The 18,274-nt window shown below is 41.7% G+C and overlaps 1 protein-coding gene across 7 annotated transcripts in view; it reads left to right on the top strand.

The window, feature by feature from the left end:
* FAT3 (FAT atypical cadherin 3) overlaps positions 1 to 18,274 on the top strand; it is a 475,061-nt gene that overhangs the window by 324,601 nt on the left and 132,186 nt on the right. For all 7 annotated transcript variants that reach the window (XM_054164880.1, XM_054164877.1, XM_054164879.1 and 4 more), the window contains exon 4: positions 6,898 to 6,959. In XM_054164880.1, the coding sequence (XP_054020855.1) occupies positions 6,898 to 6,959 (62 nt within the window). The remainder of the gene's footprint in view (positions 1 to 6,897; positions 6,960 to 18,274) is intronic.

Raw genomic sequence — 18,274 nt, 5'->3', positions numbered from 1 at the left:
TAAACCTCCCCTGGTGCAGCTTGAGACTGTGTCCTCCTGTTCTGGTGCTGGCTGCCTGGGAGAAGAGACCAACCCCCACCTGGCTACAACCTCCCTTCAGGTAGTTGTAGAGAACAATAAGGTCTGCCCTGAGCCTCCTCTTCTCCAGGCTAAGCAACCCCGGCTCCCTCAGTCTCTCCTCATAAGGCTTGTGCTCAAAACCCCTCCTCAGCTTTGTTGCCTTTCTCTGGACACGTTCAAGTGTCTCAATATCCTTAAATTGAGGGGCGCAGAACTGGACACAGTACTTGAGGTGTGGCCTAACCAGCGCTGAGCACAGGGGCAAATCCTCAGAGACAATTCATACTAGTGCAGTTTTGGCATTATCTGCCCCATGCCCAGTAGTCACCTTCACTTTGATCCACCTCAGATTGACCTAAGATTTGAAAAGTAGCTATTTGCTTTTTCTCTGTCTGCATTTCTCAAGATTCTTAACCTTGCTTGTATATTATCCCACATTTCTTGTCAAGGTAATAATAAAACTAACCATAAACATCTCTATTAGCCTTAGGCATCCTCTAAAGAATATTTGTATTTCCAGTAGTGTGAAAAGCAAACTTTGATGAAGATTGGAAAAAATGTCAGCATTCAAATGAAATTTGGGGGCTCTGGTAGGAGCATGGCAGTATCACAGCCTCCTGAGAAAGGAATCATTTGGATATGCAAATGGAAATACAGTTGCTGAATCTTTAGAAGTGAAAGATGTTGGCCTTAAATCACATTTGAATGTAAAGCTGTTTGCCTGGCTTTGTTTATGTTGAATAAGTTAATAACTTTTCTGTGCTTTTTCATGTATTCTTGACTAAACATAAAAATGCAAAGATGTCAATCAATTGAGAGAGATTCCCTGCTAACAAAAATTTACAAAGCCTCTTTGATTGAGGTGGAATTGCACTAGATTGAGCTTATTACCTGCAGATCATCAGAGACTGATGTGTATTCCTCAGACACGGACATTTAGCATAGCCACATGTTTGAGCTTCCAGACAGAACTACTGCTTGTATCACAAAAGAACTCATTTTGAGAGAGAACATTACACCACTTGTGAATAACAAAGCATACCTTGGCTGACAGAATGGAACCAACAAACTGCTGCTCTCTCTTTCAGGTTTGCTGCCTTTATTGTTAGGAAAAAACCCAAAACTACTATAAAGCATTACTCATACTATTGAATTCATAACTGTTGCTGATTTTATGCAATCTTCAATCTTCTCTACACACCTAGACACACACACATGCATCCACATGTGTATCTGGTATTGATTCTAAGACAACAGACTTATGATCAACTTACCATCTGCTATTAGGTTGCATTTCCTCATTTGCACTCTAGTAACTGCATGCTTCATTCATTGCAAATGTGAAGTAGCTCACATGGATTTTGATCTCTTTCACCAAGCTTTTTTCATTTTTTCACTTTGCCTCTGTAGTGTGCTAAAAGCATTATCCCAAGCATCAGCACTGAGTGTTGCTCAAAAGTCTTGATCATGCATCTGAGCCTTAATAGGACTCAGTCTCAAGCTGTGCCAGGGGAGGTTCAGGCTGGATGTTAGGAAGAAGTTCTTCCCAGAAAGAGAGATTGGCCATTGGAATGTGCTGCCCAGGGAGGTGGTGGAGTCACCATCACTGGAGGTGTTTAGGATGAGACTGGATGGGGTGCTTGGTGCCATGGTTTAGTTGATTAGATGGTGTTGGGTGGTAGGTTGGACTTGATGATCTCTAAGATCTTTTCCAACCTGGTTAATTCTACTCTATTCTAAATCTGTGGTTCTCCCCTCCAGATTATAAGGTGATAGGGTGAAGGACACTGCTATTTCTTTTCCATCTATATGCTGAGTTTCCTTCTAGAGGGAAGTTATGCAGTAGAGGATGAGGATGCTGTCCAGTCTACAGCGATGTGTTGGAAGTATGTGCCTCAGTTGGTGTCAGCCAGGACTTGTCACCATGTCCTGCAAGATAATGTGATATGTTAAATGGGTGCCCTTATTCACTGAACTCTGTAATAAGAGAAGAACAATAATTGTTTATTTATCAGGGTGGGAAAAGTGTTCCAATAGCAAAAGTAACAAGTATTATCAAAAAGCAAGTTAAATACAAACATGTATCACAGCATCACAGAATTAATCAGGTTGGAAATCATTGAGTCCAACCTATCACCCAACACCCTCTAATCAACTAAGCCATGGCACTAAGTGCCTCGTCCTGATCTTCCCCTACTCAAATCTGCTGCCCATGTACTGGGACCAGAGAACCACTCATGGTAGAGCAGTGCAGCTCTCCTGCTGGAAGAACTCTTTCTTCTCTTTACTGTTCTTTGTAACTCATGCACTTGTGCCTGTAGAACAAAGGGTTTTCATCTCATACTCCTGTTGTCTCCATACTCACACAGGTGAGACCACAGGGCTCATTGTGGCATGGACTGTTCCTGTTTAGCTGTAGGAGAGTTTAACTCTGCTAGCTAAACCCATTGGCTCATCTTCAGCATAGCAGGGTCCTGACTTCACACAGCCTGCTCTCACAAGCAAGCCCCCTCCCACACACACAGATGGGCAGAAAAACCATCTCCCAAAAACACCCCTCTGGGCTGAGAGAAAGAGTTTGCTGAGATGGTAATGCTATACAATTACCTTAGCAGAAGCTGTGGGGGGTTTTTTGTTTATTGAACTGAATATGGGCCTATCAAAATCATGTTTGGGTTTGTCAATAAATCATCTAATATCCAAGAGGAGTGGAACATCCTGAAAGGAGCCATAGTAAGCACCTAGCAATCACTAGAAGTCCATAATTCCTATTTGACTATTGTAATATCCATTCTTTCTCAACAGCTCTGGTTTTGCAATCTGCCCCTTTTTTCCTCTCAAATCCCAGAGCACCTGGGCTCTCTTGGGGTCTCCTCCCACCCCAGGTGTGGCCACTTTGCCCTGCCCACCCACTCCCCTTTTTAATCCCCCCCAGGAAGGGCAGAAGCCCTAAGCTGAGCCCATCTGGGCTGAGGATCCTCCTCTCATCCCTGGTGAGTGCCCCTGGTGCACACTGGGTGTTGGTGGTGGTGACAACAAAGGCCGGGGGGCCTGGTGGCCCCCCGGTTAGGTAGGAAGAATGTTGATGTAGTTACCTCTAAGCTGAAATGCGGGGTCAAGCAATGTTCTAAAGTTTCACAAAACTCATTTATATGGCCTGAGGAGCAGATGTGCCAGGATGCACAGAAAGATGTTTTAACTCAGAAAGTCAAAGAAAAATGTGCAATGCTGGCAACAAAATCACATAACCTTGCTTGTGGTTTTGTTGTAAATAACTTTTCTATTGAATCCTCTTTTCCTCTTCACTTTCATGGCTGTTCTTAAAGAAGCATCACAGTTGTAAATACCTCCTGCCCTTAGCAGGATCATGATGTTTCCCTGGAAATCTGAGAGAAACCATTTGAGAGGCGTGCTAGGACTTCTGAAGCTTGTTAGTGCTTTTGACTGTTTTGTGATAGATGTGTGCTATATTTCCCCGCTGGCTTTAGACAGTTGTCCAGATGACTGTGTCTAGAAGAGCTACAGCACATATTGAAGATGGGGGGGCGAAAAATGGGTCATTTTTTATCGTTGTCCCCTTGTGATTTTATATCATAACCAGAAGTGCAGCCCAATATAATTTCCTTGGGTTTATTTTTCTCTGTGAGCTATTTTCTTTGGATAATTCCTTTACACCACAACAGAGTATGATGATTTAATACATTTAGAGAACTAAAACGGGGCTGCAGTCTTTTGTGAAAAAGACCAAGTTTCTCTCAGATGTCCCTGTAGCTAAAAAATCAAGTTCTGCATCCTGCTAAATATTGCCATTATTGTGTATCTAGAAGATGGAGTGCTGAATACAGGAGTGAAAGGCACAGCAAGGTTTTCATAAAACCCATGAAATTAATTTCTTTTGAGACTGCAGTAGTAAAGCTCTGAGTAATCTTAGGCATAAATGGAATGTAATTATTCTCTTTTTCAGTTTTGATGATTGGTCTTAAACAGAATTCCTTGAAATACAATTTTAGGAGCTGAAAGGACCAGATTAACATAGATACCAGTACGTGACCATAATTAAATAAATGCTAACCCAGGTAGCTGAGATCTGATTTTATGTGTAGTCACATTTGAAACAGCAGTGTTGTGTAGCGTGGTCTATCCACTACTCCAGAACTGTTTGTGGAAGTGAACAGCCAGGAGACTATAATGGGGCCACCACACGTGTCAGATGATGGAGTTCCTCGGAGAACAGGAAAGGAAACTAGAGGCCTGACAACTGCCAACACCTACGACAAATTACTTCTAGAGTATTTTAACAACCTGGTGAAACTGCCCAGAAGTGGCTGTTATGTGTTGAGCTGTCTTTAAATAAAAAACTACTAATCTTGCTAGCACCATACTTCAAGGTGAGGTCAAGAGAGCTGATGATGATGGTCTGGTTAACTGCCATTTAGGATCTGGATGCTAAATCTGTTAAGCTCTGCTACGTTGTAGGCAGTGCTGTTGCAGAGCCATATGTTCATACACCTGCTTTAGGTGGAAGTTCAGGTCTGAAGGCATTCTGACCACTATTGCAGTTTAAAAGGCTTTACACTGAAAAAAGGGAGAGGGGAGGGAGAGGAGAGACTAAAGTCTTTAGTAATAACAGTGGTTTTGTGAGGTGTAGTAATAATATTAGCAACAGTAGTAGCAGTAGTAGTGGTTATAGTTCTACCAGTGAAAGACAAGTGCTAGTCATTCTGACAGTGATAGCAGTTTCAGAAGTTAGTTCTTGGTCTTCAGAAGGAATGTGAGTCTGTCTGAAGATGATGATGAGGACAGACACCTTCTATAATTTCTTTGTTAAGAAGCTAGGTGGAGTTCATAGTGGGACCTTAGGAATGAAAAAAGTGGAAGACCAAATAAAAACAGTCATGTTACCTATGATGGTTAGGTAGTGCTTGATAAATATCCATACAGACTCTGCATGTGATGAACAGGAATATTTCAAATTTGAGAGTTTGATGTTAGGAATTTGGGTTGAACTTCCTTCACAATTAGGAGCTCTCTTCCTTGTTTCTTTTCATTCCTTCTAGACGTAGTGGGGATCCTGTGTGAAGTACACTACTTTGTTATTCATGCTGCCTTGTGCATTTAAACTCCTGCAGTGAGTAGATATCTCCCATATGTGGTAACTGTTTTGAATACTCACTTGATGCAGGCAGTGCCAGTTGGGTTAGGTTTTGCCAATACCAGGTTCTTCTATACAATGGTAGTAATCCACCCTGCTTTCTGTGACCTCCCTTTATGTGTCACTTCTGTTGTCTGATAGATCCTGTAATGAATCTGAAGTACTGGAACCAGAGTAGGCTTTCCTTTGTTAATTTCATCCCATCACCTCACGTAATACTTCCCCCCTACTCACAAAAATGGATAAAATTCCTCCAAGGAGAAGGTGACAGTTTAGGCTGGATGTTAGGAAGAAATTCTTCACAGAAAGAGAGATTGGCCATTGGAATGTGCTGCCCAAGGAGGTGGTGGAGTCACCATCATTGGGGGTGTTTAGGAAGAGACTGGATGGGGTGCTTGGTGCCATGGTTTAGTTGATTAGGTGGTGTTGGGTGATAGGTTGGACTCGATGATCTCAAAGTTCTTTTCTGACCTGACTGATTCTGTATTCTCTATGAGGAGCTGTGTAATTCTTCTGGGGCTAAAGGTGTTTTGTGCGTATGAGATGTTGCTGATGGTGGTTGGCTTTTTTTAAGAATTTGGGGCCATTGATTTGTGCTTAAATGTTTCTCTGACCTGATTATCAAATAAATATAACAGGTAATCCAGGGAGTATTTATTCTCCTGTCTTAGTTGGTAAGTTGAGAGACCTGGAGTTCTTAAGAATGACTTTTTCCACTGTCGTCGTCTCCAAAGCTGGGTTTGAAAAGTTGATCCCTTGCTTCTCATCAGAATTCTGTCACAAAAGAAGCATGTGATGCATTTTCACATTAAAAAAAAAAAATCAAATCTTTTGTGTGAGTGAAAAGTCAAATCTGCCCTTTAAACCTCCAGTGAGAACCAAGTAAAAAAAAAAGCAGAGGCAGTGTTCACAGCTGATGTGCGTCATTTTTCTTCAGGCAACTTGGAAGTGTTTAAACTCTTTTTTTTCTCAGCATAAATCTCACAAGAGGTTAATCATTTGTGAAGTATATTGCTTTAAAGGGGGAAAAAAAAAAAAAGCTATCTTGATCATCCTTCAAATAAAAGGGTACTTTATTTTAAAGACTCAATTTGAGCATGGAACAAATTGATGAAATTATAGTACAAAAACTTTAATGCATTAGGAATGATTACATTTGGAAATCATTATGTATACAAGTGGTTATTACAGAAATAACCTTCTTTGTCAAGTATTCTTGGCATGGAAGTAATCAGCATCCTATCCCATTAATTGTTTGAGAACTCCGAAATCTTTAATGAGGTCTTTTACAGAAGGATTTCAGTCAAATGCAAATGATTCATTGAAGCACTTAATCATAAGACAAATACTAATTCTTTAGTAAGTTGGGGGGTTTTTAATATTATTCACTGTAATAAATGTAGCATGTTAACTGCAGACACACAGCTTAGTGTTGTTTCAGTTACTGTTCTCACAGCTTTTTCTTTTTCCTTAAAGATTCATTGTTAGTCAGAAAGTCATAATGGCTGCACCGAGAAAGAAATCGCTTGATAGGCGTCAAGAAATCTGCGTCTGATACAGCTTCAAAGACATTATTGCTTTTTTCATTTGAGTATTTGAGAAATGAATTTATTTCTTCTGGTCAATGGAGACACATTTTTCAGCATCTATTGACAGTCAAATACTCTTCTTTTTTTTCCCCACAGGTCTTATTACAACAACTTCCAGAAAACTGGATCGGGAGCAGCAAGCAGAGCATTTTTTGGAGGTAAGATGAAGTCAGAAGATATATGTTAAAAGGTTAACTGATTTTCTTTGTGGTTTCAAAATCACTTCTTCCTGTTCTATGAGGCTGGTGTTCTCTCTTCTCTCCGTGTATGACAGACTCACACAAAGCTGGGAATTGCTTCTCTATACAGAATAAGTAATACATTCTGCAGTGCACAAGACAAAACCAAACACGTATCGTGACACGTGTTTTCCACATCTAGCCTGCTTCAATTAAATCTTGCATTGTAGCCCTTTTATTTGTGACAGTTTAGAGTATCTGGAGCATGATAAAACAAACTAAAAATTGCAGGAATCACCCCAACCAGGGGAAGTTTAGACTGGAGGTGAGGAGAGAGTTCCTCACAGAAAGAGAGATTGGCCATGGGAATGGGCTGCCCGTGGAGGTGGTGGAGTCACCATCACTGGAGGTGTTTAAGAAGAGACTGGATGATGCACTTGGTGCTATGGTTTAGTTGATTAGATGGTGTTGGGTGATAGGTTGGCCTCAATGATCCCCAAGGTCTTTTCCACCCTGGATTATTCTATTCTAACCCTGCAGGGGTTTCAGACTCTCAGGTTCAACACATTTCAACTTTTTCATTTCAAATCTAACGTGCAAACTATCCTTTTGGATGAAAACAAACCGTGACCTTGCTCACATTCACTGCATCCTCAGGATCAATCAATAATTTCTTAGGATTCACTCATGGGGACTATCAATGGCACCTTTCAAATTCGAAATTGCCATCTAAAACTATCATTGTGGTGGGTTGAAGTCCCCCCCACCCCCCACGTTAACTTTGCCAGACCAACTCGGTTAGAAGCAAATGAAGCTGTATTTACAAGCAAAATCTACACTCTATGATGGAATGCAAGGAATATGTACAAAATAGACAGGAGTTACAGATATTCACAATTAATAAACAGCACAAGGACCCCCCTGGCCAAGGACCAGGGGAAGCTACTAGCTTCTCCCTCCCTGCCTCCCCCTTACCCCCCTGTACAAAAGGGACAAGAGAAAGAAGTAGAGACATTAGACTTAGCCAAAGCACATTATCTCTCCTGAGTGAAGCAATACAGCCGGACATCAGAAGAGGAAAAGGGAAGACTTCTTATGGTACAGCTCCTCTCATTCCAGATATTTACCCAATTAATTTGTTTAGAATAATCTTTTGTTTTCCTTTTTACACCCAATAGTGATTTATTTATGTTTTTTCCTACTGTTCTGCTCAATCTGTAACTAAATTTTAAAGGCATAGCCTAAAACCACCACAATCATCTAAACCATTCCCTTGGGCCTTAAGTGAGTGTTTCTCTTTTTAAGTTGCTCACATATGTTAGGACAGGGAGTGATAAACTTGTAAACTACTGGGATTGCCACATATGGTTTTGTTCACATTGCTGTACACCATGCTGTGCTTTTTACTTTCCTTTGGGTAGAATACCCTTGGTCCCTTCCAAGCTGGTGTTCTATGAATCTGTGAATCCTTAATTCTGTTCTCTTGTCTGTGAGATAAGCAATTCTGGATTTGTGATGGTACAAGTAGAAAAATAAAATGCAATACTGTACCACATAATAAATCTTTCCTGCTATGTATTTTAATGAAATTATCTTTAAATCCACACAAGCTAAAAACGAGCAGGACAGAAGAGCTCCCAACATGATCACTGTCTCAGAGCATATTCCATATTTGTTGTTTGTTTGCTAGATATCCCAAATTGTTTTAGTCAGTGGAGAACACTGGAGAAAGGGTTAATTTATTACTGCACAAATTTGTGTGGGTGTTGTTTTTCTTCAATAATTCACTGTAGATTCTTACACATCCCAGGCCATAAATCAATGGAGGGAAGTAAAAGGATTGTCCCATTTCTAGAATTTATCAAGTGGGAAAGTGTTGTACTAACTGCAAGTTTTCCAGTTTGTACTGTCAGAGACTATTGCAATAGAATTAACCAGCTTGGGAAAAGACCTTTGAGATCAAATTCAACCTATCACCATCTAATCAACTAAACCATGGCAACAAGCACCCCATCCAGGCTCTTCTTAAACACCTCCAGTGATGGTGACTCCACCACCTCCCTGGGCAGCACAATGGCCAATCTCTCTTTCTGGGAAGAACTTCCTCCTGACATCCAGCTTAAACCTCCCCTGGTGCAGCTTGAGACTGTGTCCTCTTGTTCTGGTGGCCTGGGAGAAGAGACCAAGCCCCACATGGCTACAACCTCCCTTCAGATAGTTGTAGACAGCAATAAGGTCTCCCCTGAGCCTCCTCCTCTCCATGCAACCCCAGCTGCCTCAGCCCCTTCTCACAGGGCTGTGCTCCAAACCCTTCCCCAGCTTTGTTGCCCTTCTCTGGGCACCTTCCAGCACCTCAACATCTTTCCTAAACTGAGGGGCCCAGAACTGGACACAGGACTCAAGGTGTAGTTATTGATTTTGAAATACATCTATTGGTGAGAATCCTAGGTCTGTAAGTGTCTGTTGGATTTATGCGTTTGCCACGGAGACCTTAGTGCAACATGCCAAATCCATGTTTACCAGAGGATTTCCATTCCAATTGAGAAGTGTTGCTATTAATAACAAAAAGGGGGGGGGGAGGGGAGGGGGAGGGAAACAACCAACCAAACATTTCTTAGAGGAATTAAGCTTCAGTCTTCAATATAAGTTAATATATTCTTTCACACAAATTTTGTCTGGTTTGGAAAAAATAACCATCTGCAAGATTTTGAGGACCAAAGATGGCACTTGATGTCTGAGGGTACTCCAAATTTGTGAGTGGGGAATGAAGCAGAGTGCAAGATGCAGAGAAGGGAAACACCAGAGTGTGGTGTCCTGGAGAAGCAGAGGGAGTGCCACACTGCTGTAAAACCCACCTGGGCTTGGTGTGCAAGAAAGGGAGTCCGACTCTGACAGGGACATGACCCTGATGGCAAAACTTTGAGCTGACCCTTGCCACCTCTTGGGAAGTGGGATCAGAGCAAAGAAGCTGCTGGGGATCTGGAGCCAGGCTGGACAAACTGTGCTCACTCTTGTGGCATGCTCGGAAAGTGTTTTCTAAAATGCCTGCCTGTCTCTGTGCATGATTAACCCCCCGGGGAGGCCTTAATTGCCGAGGCAACCATGGTCTCCCAGTAGTACAGTATTTCCCTTCTGGCTTCATTTCATACCCTTCTTCCAGTAGGCAGGCTGGTATAAAAGAAAGCAAACTTAATTCCCTTTGAAAAGCTCTGATTAGTGGTTGACCTGGCAACCCTTCCTGCTTTTTGCCCAGTGTGTGTGTGAGGCACTAGATCTTCTTAATTATTTTTAATAAGCCTGTCTTTTTCCCTACCTGAATTTGACAGGGAAGCTATACCCATAACAGCCAGCACTTGCTGAACAAATTCCATCACTAACAGTATTTCCACCTCTTTAGCCAAAGTTATTAGGAAAACAAGATGAAATAAGATGGTGGATGTTCATCACTGTAGCTGTGTGGAGTGCCAATGCTGATCTCTGGACCACTGTGATGCCTTAGGATGATTCTTCTGGGGTCATCAGTCCCTGTCCATACTGGAGGAAACAAATTGCTAACAAGGAAAGGATGTATATTTTTTAAGGCTGCCATGCTTAGGAAAGATGAATCTAAGTATTTCCCTTTTCAAGTACACAAGAAATCTGTGACAAAGTATGTGAGCCCAGGTCACTGCATCTCTTCCTCCTTTAATTATCATCTTTGGATTGCTGAACCTATATCCATGTGATGTTTTTAATGGTACCAGACGCTCCTGTCACAGGGTTTGCACTTACCAAAGAGCATGTGCCACAGTGAGTGCAGAAACTGAGTTTAAAAGATACATGAGGAAGTCAGAAATAAGCTCCCCTTTATAGAATATCAGTGCATTTCCAAGGGAGATGCAACTGCAGGTTTCAGGTGATCTGTCTTTAATATTTGCACACATAATTCCTTCCTTCTTTCTTCTTACTTTTTTTTCTTCTTCTTGTAATATCTTCTAATTTTTATGTTTGCATTTTCTCTTCTCTAGTATCACTTTCTGAAAAGAGGCATCTAGAAATGGAAAACATTAGTGCAGTTTAAGCTGTGGGAGAATATGATGTGGCCATTTTTCTGCCCATGCTTTTTGTCGATGCCTCCTGATGCCGGTCTGACAGCTTTACAAACTTTAGTGATTTTTCTTATGTGAGTTTATGCAAACAGCTGCTGGAGTGATGGAGGTCTGGTAATAAGCATGAAAATGAAACCATTTCATGTAGTGTCTACATCCTTGCTGATTTTGAGATGTTCAGAATATGAATAAATCCAGTGTACCTGTGCGGCTTGATGGGAGAGGGTTGTTGAATCCAGGCTGTAGTTCATAGCTGTGGAAGGTGGATCTGAGTGCACACGTTCTCCATCGGAGTGGTTTCTGAACGCTGTGTTGTAAATGCTGAGTTACTACCACCTTCAACATAGAAAGCCTGCAAAAGACACTGACTGCTGGGGAGTTCAGTTTGCTGGGGATTGCTGGAGCAAGACCTGCATTTAGCAAAAGAATGAGCTGAAAAGATTTACAGGCTTCAGTGTGCAATTCTAGAAACAGTCTCTGAAACTTCATGATTGGAGTGATAAATTATCTGTAGCAAGAGATGACCTCTTCATCCTCTTGATAACAGCATATAATGAGTTGGTGCTTTCAAAGTGCTGAGGCTATTTAGTCTCTCTTTGATGTGATGCAGGATCTTCGGTCCTTTAGCCAGTTCTGAAAATCCTATCCATAGTATCTCTCTGTTCCTCTAAACTATATTTAAATTTACCACTGCAGATTCATTCAGAAATTACCTTTTTAACATTTGTCATGGCAGAAAGCTTGTCTATTCAAAGCCTCCCTGAAGAATAAGAATAGTTGCTAACAGGGATGGTCAGAACTTCAGCAGCTGAGGACAATAGGTGTAAAAATGCTGTTACAACAGCCTTAGCCTTTGGAGGTCTGAGTCATGTACCATAATTAATGAGGAGGAGAAACGAGAGCAGAGTGTTGGCTTAGTGCAGCTAATTTTTAGCCAACTTAGCACTATCAGAATAGTAGCAGTGCCTCTCAAGTGTCTTGCTTGTGTCGCCAATCAGTGCATACAAGTCTCATCAATCTTCCTGCTGTGGTGCTTGAGCTGAGCTCTGAGAAGGATGTCAGTAATAGTGCAAGGGGTTGTAATTAAGATAAATTGGTGAAACTGATGCGAGTGTCAAAATGCATGGGCTGAATGAAGCATTTTGTTTTCTATTTACTGTAAGTACACTAAGAGGGGACAATAAACTGTGCTGCATGGCATGTATTTATATGCAGTAATTATAGGGGAAATGTAATAATCTGCTGTAATTGTAGCCTTCTAAAGAGAATTCAGATTTCAACTTGCTTAATGGGAAGTTGTAATTGAGAGGGGAATTTTGATGGAGAGACTATCATTTTATTCCACTTGGAATTTGGTCTGGAATATCACAGGGAAAATTGCTACTGGAAGCTATGGCCACAGTTCATAGGGGGGAGAGAAAGAGAGTTGTGAAGGCTTGAAAAGTAGCATTTTAAAATAGCACTGCCTTTCAGTTCTCCCCACAAACGCTGTAGTGGTGGTTCAGCATTGGATCAGTGCTCTGTTCTTCACCATCCACCTCTTTTCCTCCAGCATCTTCCACACAAGACCTTGACAGATTTAACCTTGTTTTGCTTTTGAGCCTATTCAATTAGTCTGTAGCCTTTGCTAGTGGTGATGCCTGAAGTCACTGTGTCACTTGTGAGAAACTGTAGCCTTCCCTGAAGCATGGCAGCCCTCTGGCAATATGCTCCCATATATTTTTATAGGAGAAGTACAAAAAGCTGAAGTTCATTTGGTTTATGTAGCTGAATAGTGCTCTGGAGAACCTTGATTGCTTAAATCCTGGATTACAGATCTGTGTAAGCATTTGTTTCATGGATCTTTAGCATTGCCCACATTTGGCAGGGAAAGCTGCATTTTTTCTCGGTGACACGCTGGTGATGGGGCAAAAATGAGGCAGTGTGTCTGATTGAACACTGTGTTGGAGGACTGCATGGCTCCAGAGGCACATGCTTTTCCCCTTTTAACACTGAAGTCTATCAGATGATGCAAGGGAAATTTGCGGGGGGGGGGGGGGGGGGGGGAAGAGGGTAAACAGCCTCTTGTTTCCAGCTGTAGCTTTTGTGGTGGTTTTAGGCTGTGCCTTTAAAATGGAGTTAGAGATTTCAAGTAGGAAAATATAAATCGATCACTATTGGGTGTAAAAAGGAAAACACAAGATTATTCTAAACAAATTCATTGGGTAAACATCTGGAATAAGATGGGCTGTACCATAACAATTCTTCCCTCCTTTTCACTTTTCTAATCTGATTTGCTTTGCTTGGGACAGAGAACCTGCTTATCAGCTGGCTTTGGCTAAGTCTAACCTCTCTGCTCCTTTCTCTTGTCCCTTTTGTACAGGGGGGGAGAAGCTGGTAGCTTCCCCTGGTCCTTGGCCAGGGGGGTCCTTGTGCTGTTTATTAATGGTAGATATCTGTAAATACTGTAACTCCTGTCTATTTTGTATACATATGCATTGCATTCCACTGTAGAGTGTAGATTTTGCTTGTAAATACAGCTCCATTTGCTTCTAACTGAGCTGGTCTGGCAAAGTTAATGCTGGGGGGAGGGAAACTTCAACCCCCCACAGCTTTAAAGTGCTTACTGGCTGTGCTGGCTGGAAATAAGATAACTATTTATTATTTTTGAGGGCACCTGTGAGGATTTTTAGTGGAACAGCAAGTATGAAGACGAGAATTTCTGAAAAAGACAATAATAGCTCTGTCATGATAGAGACTTTGAATGGTAAAACATTGAACTTGGGTGTCAGCTTCAGAGCTGGGGGGTAGGGGGGAAGGAAAAAAGAAATAAAGGGAAGAAAATAAACAATTTAAAGAAAAATCAAAACCATGTTTATCCTCTACTACCTCTCCAGGAATTCAGCAGCAGAGGGTGTAGACACCTGTGGGGGACAGGTCAGTGTGGTGGTGGATCTAGCAAAGACCTGAGTTCCTAGCATAGAAAGAACATGCTGAGCTTGTGTAGGAGAAGGGTTCATCCCACACAGCAGAATGCCATCCTATGCCCTGTGTTTTTTGGGAGTTGTTAGCTTTCTAGAGGTGCTTGGGCTGGGCTTACTCCCTCACAATTACATTTTTTTTCTTTCCCCTCCCATCAAGTTGCTATTTTCAGAAGTAGCCAACAAGTTCCAAAGGCAGGAGATGACCGGAGGTTAAAACTCTCGTTCAGAGACACATTTGCATATGACATTGCACACTGCTTCTGAAGTGTGTTCAGGCAGAAAGTCTTACACAGCAAAATACAGGAAAGCTCCTGCAGTGATTCTTCTGTCTGCAGTGATAAGTGGTATCCTCGATTAGATCGTTGTCTCTAACTAATCTTCTGCCAGGCAACCAGCACCAGAACAAGAGGACACAGTCTCAAGCTGTGCCAGGGGAGGTTTAGGCTGAGTGTTAGGAAGAAACTCTTAACAGAAAGAAAGATTGGCCATTGGAATGTGCTGCCCAGGGAGGTGGTGGAGTTGCCATCACTGAAGGTGTTTAGGAGGAGACTGGATGAGGCACCTGATGCCATGGTTTAGTTGATTCGATGGTGTTGGGGGATAGGTTGGACTTGATGATCTCGAAGGTCTTTCCCAACCTGGTTAATTCTACTCTATTAAAACAAAACAAAACAAAAACAAACAACAAAAAAACAACCCACAGATAAAAAAATGAAGAATTAAGTACATCATTGAAAACATTACTAGTTCAGCTGCTGAGTGGCCTGTGTGCAGGAGACACGAACAGGAATGTTAAATTGCAAGCTAATTAAGGCATGGCATGTTTATGGATTCTTCTCTTTGGTTATTGCAAATTGCAATAGCTCCCAGATGTCCCTTTACTTTAGATAGTGACTTGAGAAGTAACACAGACAACAAAGCCCTAAGCACTGGGAAAACTGAGTTTAATAGCATTTTTTCCAAGCATGTGGAAGTTCATTTTCTGTTTTTAAATATATATTAAAAAAAAGTGCATTTAAATTCCTTAATGTTCTGTGTTAAGCCAATGAGAAATGCACTCACAATTCTGATGATGTAATATATACTAAAGGCAAGAGGCAAGAATGTGTCCACAGATATCAAATAGTCTTGGTGACCCTCAGCTCACTTGAGTTACTCAATGAAATAGCAATAGCCTTGAAAGACTGGATGTGCAAAGAATGTCCATGTCATTTCCACAGAATTTGTGGACTTTGAGTCAGCCCTGAAGATGCTCTGTTTGCTTTTTGCCTTGTGCTTGGGGTTGACACCAGTCTTTATTTTTTTTAGACACCATTCATCTCATTCTTGAAACCGTCCCTGGAGGTATTCAGGAGGGGATTGGACGTGGCCCTTGGTGCCGTGGTTTAGTCATGAGGTCTGTGGTGATAGGTTGGACTCGATGATCTTTGAGGTCTCTTCCAACCTTGCTGATTCTGATTAGATTGTTTCTCTTCAAAATGTTTTGGAAGCACAAACACCAGGATGATATCAAAGATAAACACAATCCTGACAGCTCAATTAAGTGTGCCATTTATATCCAAGTATCTGATTCTGGTCTCTCTCAGAGTGCTGATGACATCCAGCTAACCTCAAACTGTATGAGAGTTCTTAAATGGTAGTATTTTAGTCCAGTATTAAAATCTCATGCTTGTTTCTATTGATTCAGGATACTGATAGTAAAAAACCCAAACTAAAACCACCAAAAAAGATCCCCACCCCAAACCAAGCAACCAGACCACCAAACCCACCCAAAAATCCCCACACCAGACCACCAAAGCCACCCCACACCCAAAAGAAGACAGTCCTATTTTCCATGCTTAATGAACTTCCTAAATCAAAAATCCTCCTAATTCAATATGCAGAAGGTTGGGGTCTTGTTCTAATGTTTGGCAGTTGTAGAAATGGGTCAAATGTTTTGTAGACCTTTTATAGATGTACTCTAAAATTGCATTAATTTGTTTGGGTATTAAATAGAAAAAGCACAGCTTGTTCCTAATTTAGCCACTCCTTAGCTCCTGGAAGAGATTTGCTTTTCCCAGTTCATTGTTATACAGTGACAGCTTCACCATTTGCAATTGGCGTGCTACCCCAAGTGTATTTTCCACAAAATCATGTTTCAGCAGAGAGTGAGTCTGCTGGAAATGGGCAGGCAACAACTGGTACTGTGATGCAAGTTTAACAAAATATTAGCCATTTAGATGAAAATTTGCCCTACTATAAAGGTACAGATGATTATGCAAGTAGCGATTCAGATTCACATTTCCAAGAGCCCATCAAGATCAGAGCTGGATCACACAATGCTGTCTACAATAGTTGCTGTATCTCATTAGGAAAATCACATTTCTTACTGCCTAGAGCTTTGCCTTGGTTAGAGAATGATTTGCATACATTTGCAGAGGGGAGGGAGCTTGTTTTACAAATTTCATGAGTCACTGACCTGAACCAGTGGGTCATGAAATGAAGAAATTAAAATCTGCAAAGCACAGCACTGTCAGCTTTTTCATGCAGTGCTTCTTTTAGGATTTCCCTTTAGGACCCACAGCAATCTAGCAGCAGGTCTTGACTTTAAGCATCTCATTGCATGCAAGCATGGAAGGAGATGCTCCATGTACAGGCTTTGTGCTGTCTTACCAGGTGCTTTCCAGGCCTTTTAAAAGCGTAACAGAGCAACTGGAATTGTGCCAGGCAGCAAATCCCAGCCTACAGGCTGCCATGCTGCAAGGTTCTGAGTGTCTCCTGGGAGCCTGGAGGTGTATCAGCATTTCCTTTATCCTCTGGACCTAATTAAAATCTCACTGAGTGTAGTAGCATCATGCAGTTGTGAAATCAAGTAGTGCGAGAAAGTGAACTCTTGGTTGAGTAGCGTAACGTTAAGACACATGCAATGTCACTGTGGAGAGGAGGGTCTTATTATTGATTGCCCATTGGAATGGGCTGCCTGGGGAGGTGGTGGAGTCGCCATCACTGGAGGTTTTTAGGAGAAGACTTGATGGGGTGCTTGGTGCCGTGGGTTAGTTGCTTGGGCGGTGTTGGATTGGTTGATGGGTTGGACGCGATGATCTTGAAGGTCTCTTCCAACCTGGTTTATTTTATGTATTCTATCCTGGGGGCTAGCTGAGTTCCTTTGCTTACCCTGAGTGGTGTGCTCAGTGTGGCTTCAGTGGCAATAACATTCTTGGAGTTAACCCTGATAATCCCCAGGACAAGAGAGCTGAGCGTCAGCACCCATGGCTGCATTTCCCTAGACAGGTCTGGGAATGGGTGAGTGAACACATGAGAGTAAAGCAATTCATACATACACAAAACCTGCAGGGTTGGGTTTTTTCCTCCTGCTTTTTGCAGAACTACAAGATGGCAGAGCATTAGATCAATGTAAATGGGATGGAAAAGTGTTACTGAAAACAGCAAACATTATTGTGAGGTTTGAAAATTCAGTCTGCACTTGTGTTAAATGCTGTTGAAACAGAGAGGGATATGTTAATGGTCTTCTTTCTTGTGTTATAAATCATTCCTCATGCTAAGCTTGTGTAGGCAAATTCTGTGGTTAAGCTGTACTAAGTTCTTTTCTGCCAGAGTTTAGGCATTTGGTCTAATGTTGCTTTCTTGCTGAAGGATTAGCTCACAGATTAGCTCAGGGTTAACAGGTTTTTTTCTTCATTGTATGTTTCTTAAGATCTGTAGCTCTCTCTTTTTTTATGGGCTGGAGCCCACCTACCAGGCCCAAATTGGTCAGATATACCCTTTCAGGATGTCTCCTTTGCCAGGCTCCGTGCTTGGCGAGACAAAGAGTCATTGTGAAGGACATGCTGCTTTGCTAAATCTTCACATTTGTTTTATGAATGTACCAAGGTTTTAATCTTCTGCAGAAACAGCAGGAAATCTTTCACATGCTTTGAATCTAATTTAGATATACAGAGCCTTTGTGTTATCTGAAGCATGTCTGCTTTAGTGCTATATCATGTTTTCTGTAGCATTTGCAAGAGCCGTCAGCTGCCAGACTCTTAATGTATGTCTTAAGTGTTTGAGCACACACACATGCATGCACATATACGTTTAGTGGTGGTCTCAGTTTTCTGTCTTCCTGCTTAAGACCAAACTGAATGCTGGATTTAAGGCAGGGGGGCATCCTTTTACCTCCATGAGGAATACATTGCATGTGTACTAAAATCCTTTCTGGGCATAGGAAATCCTAGAATGTCTTTTTGTTAATCCATCATTTAGA

Source organism: Dryobates pubescens, chromosome 10, assembly GCF_014839835.1.
Source record: "Dryobates pubescens isolate bDryPub1 chromosome 10, bDryPub1.pri, whole genome shotgun sequence".
NCBI lineage: Eukaryota > Metazoa > Chordata > Aves > Piciformes > Picidae > Dryobates > Dryobates pubescens.
The sequence above is the reverse complement of the archived record's forward strand: the minus strand, read 5'-3'. Positions and strand labels throughout refer to the sequence as shown.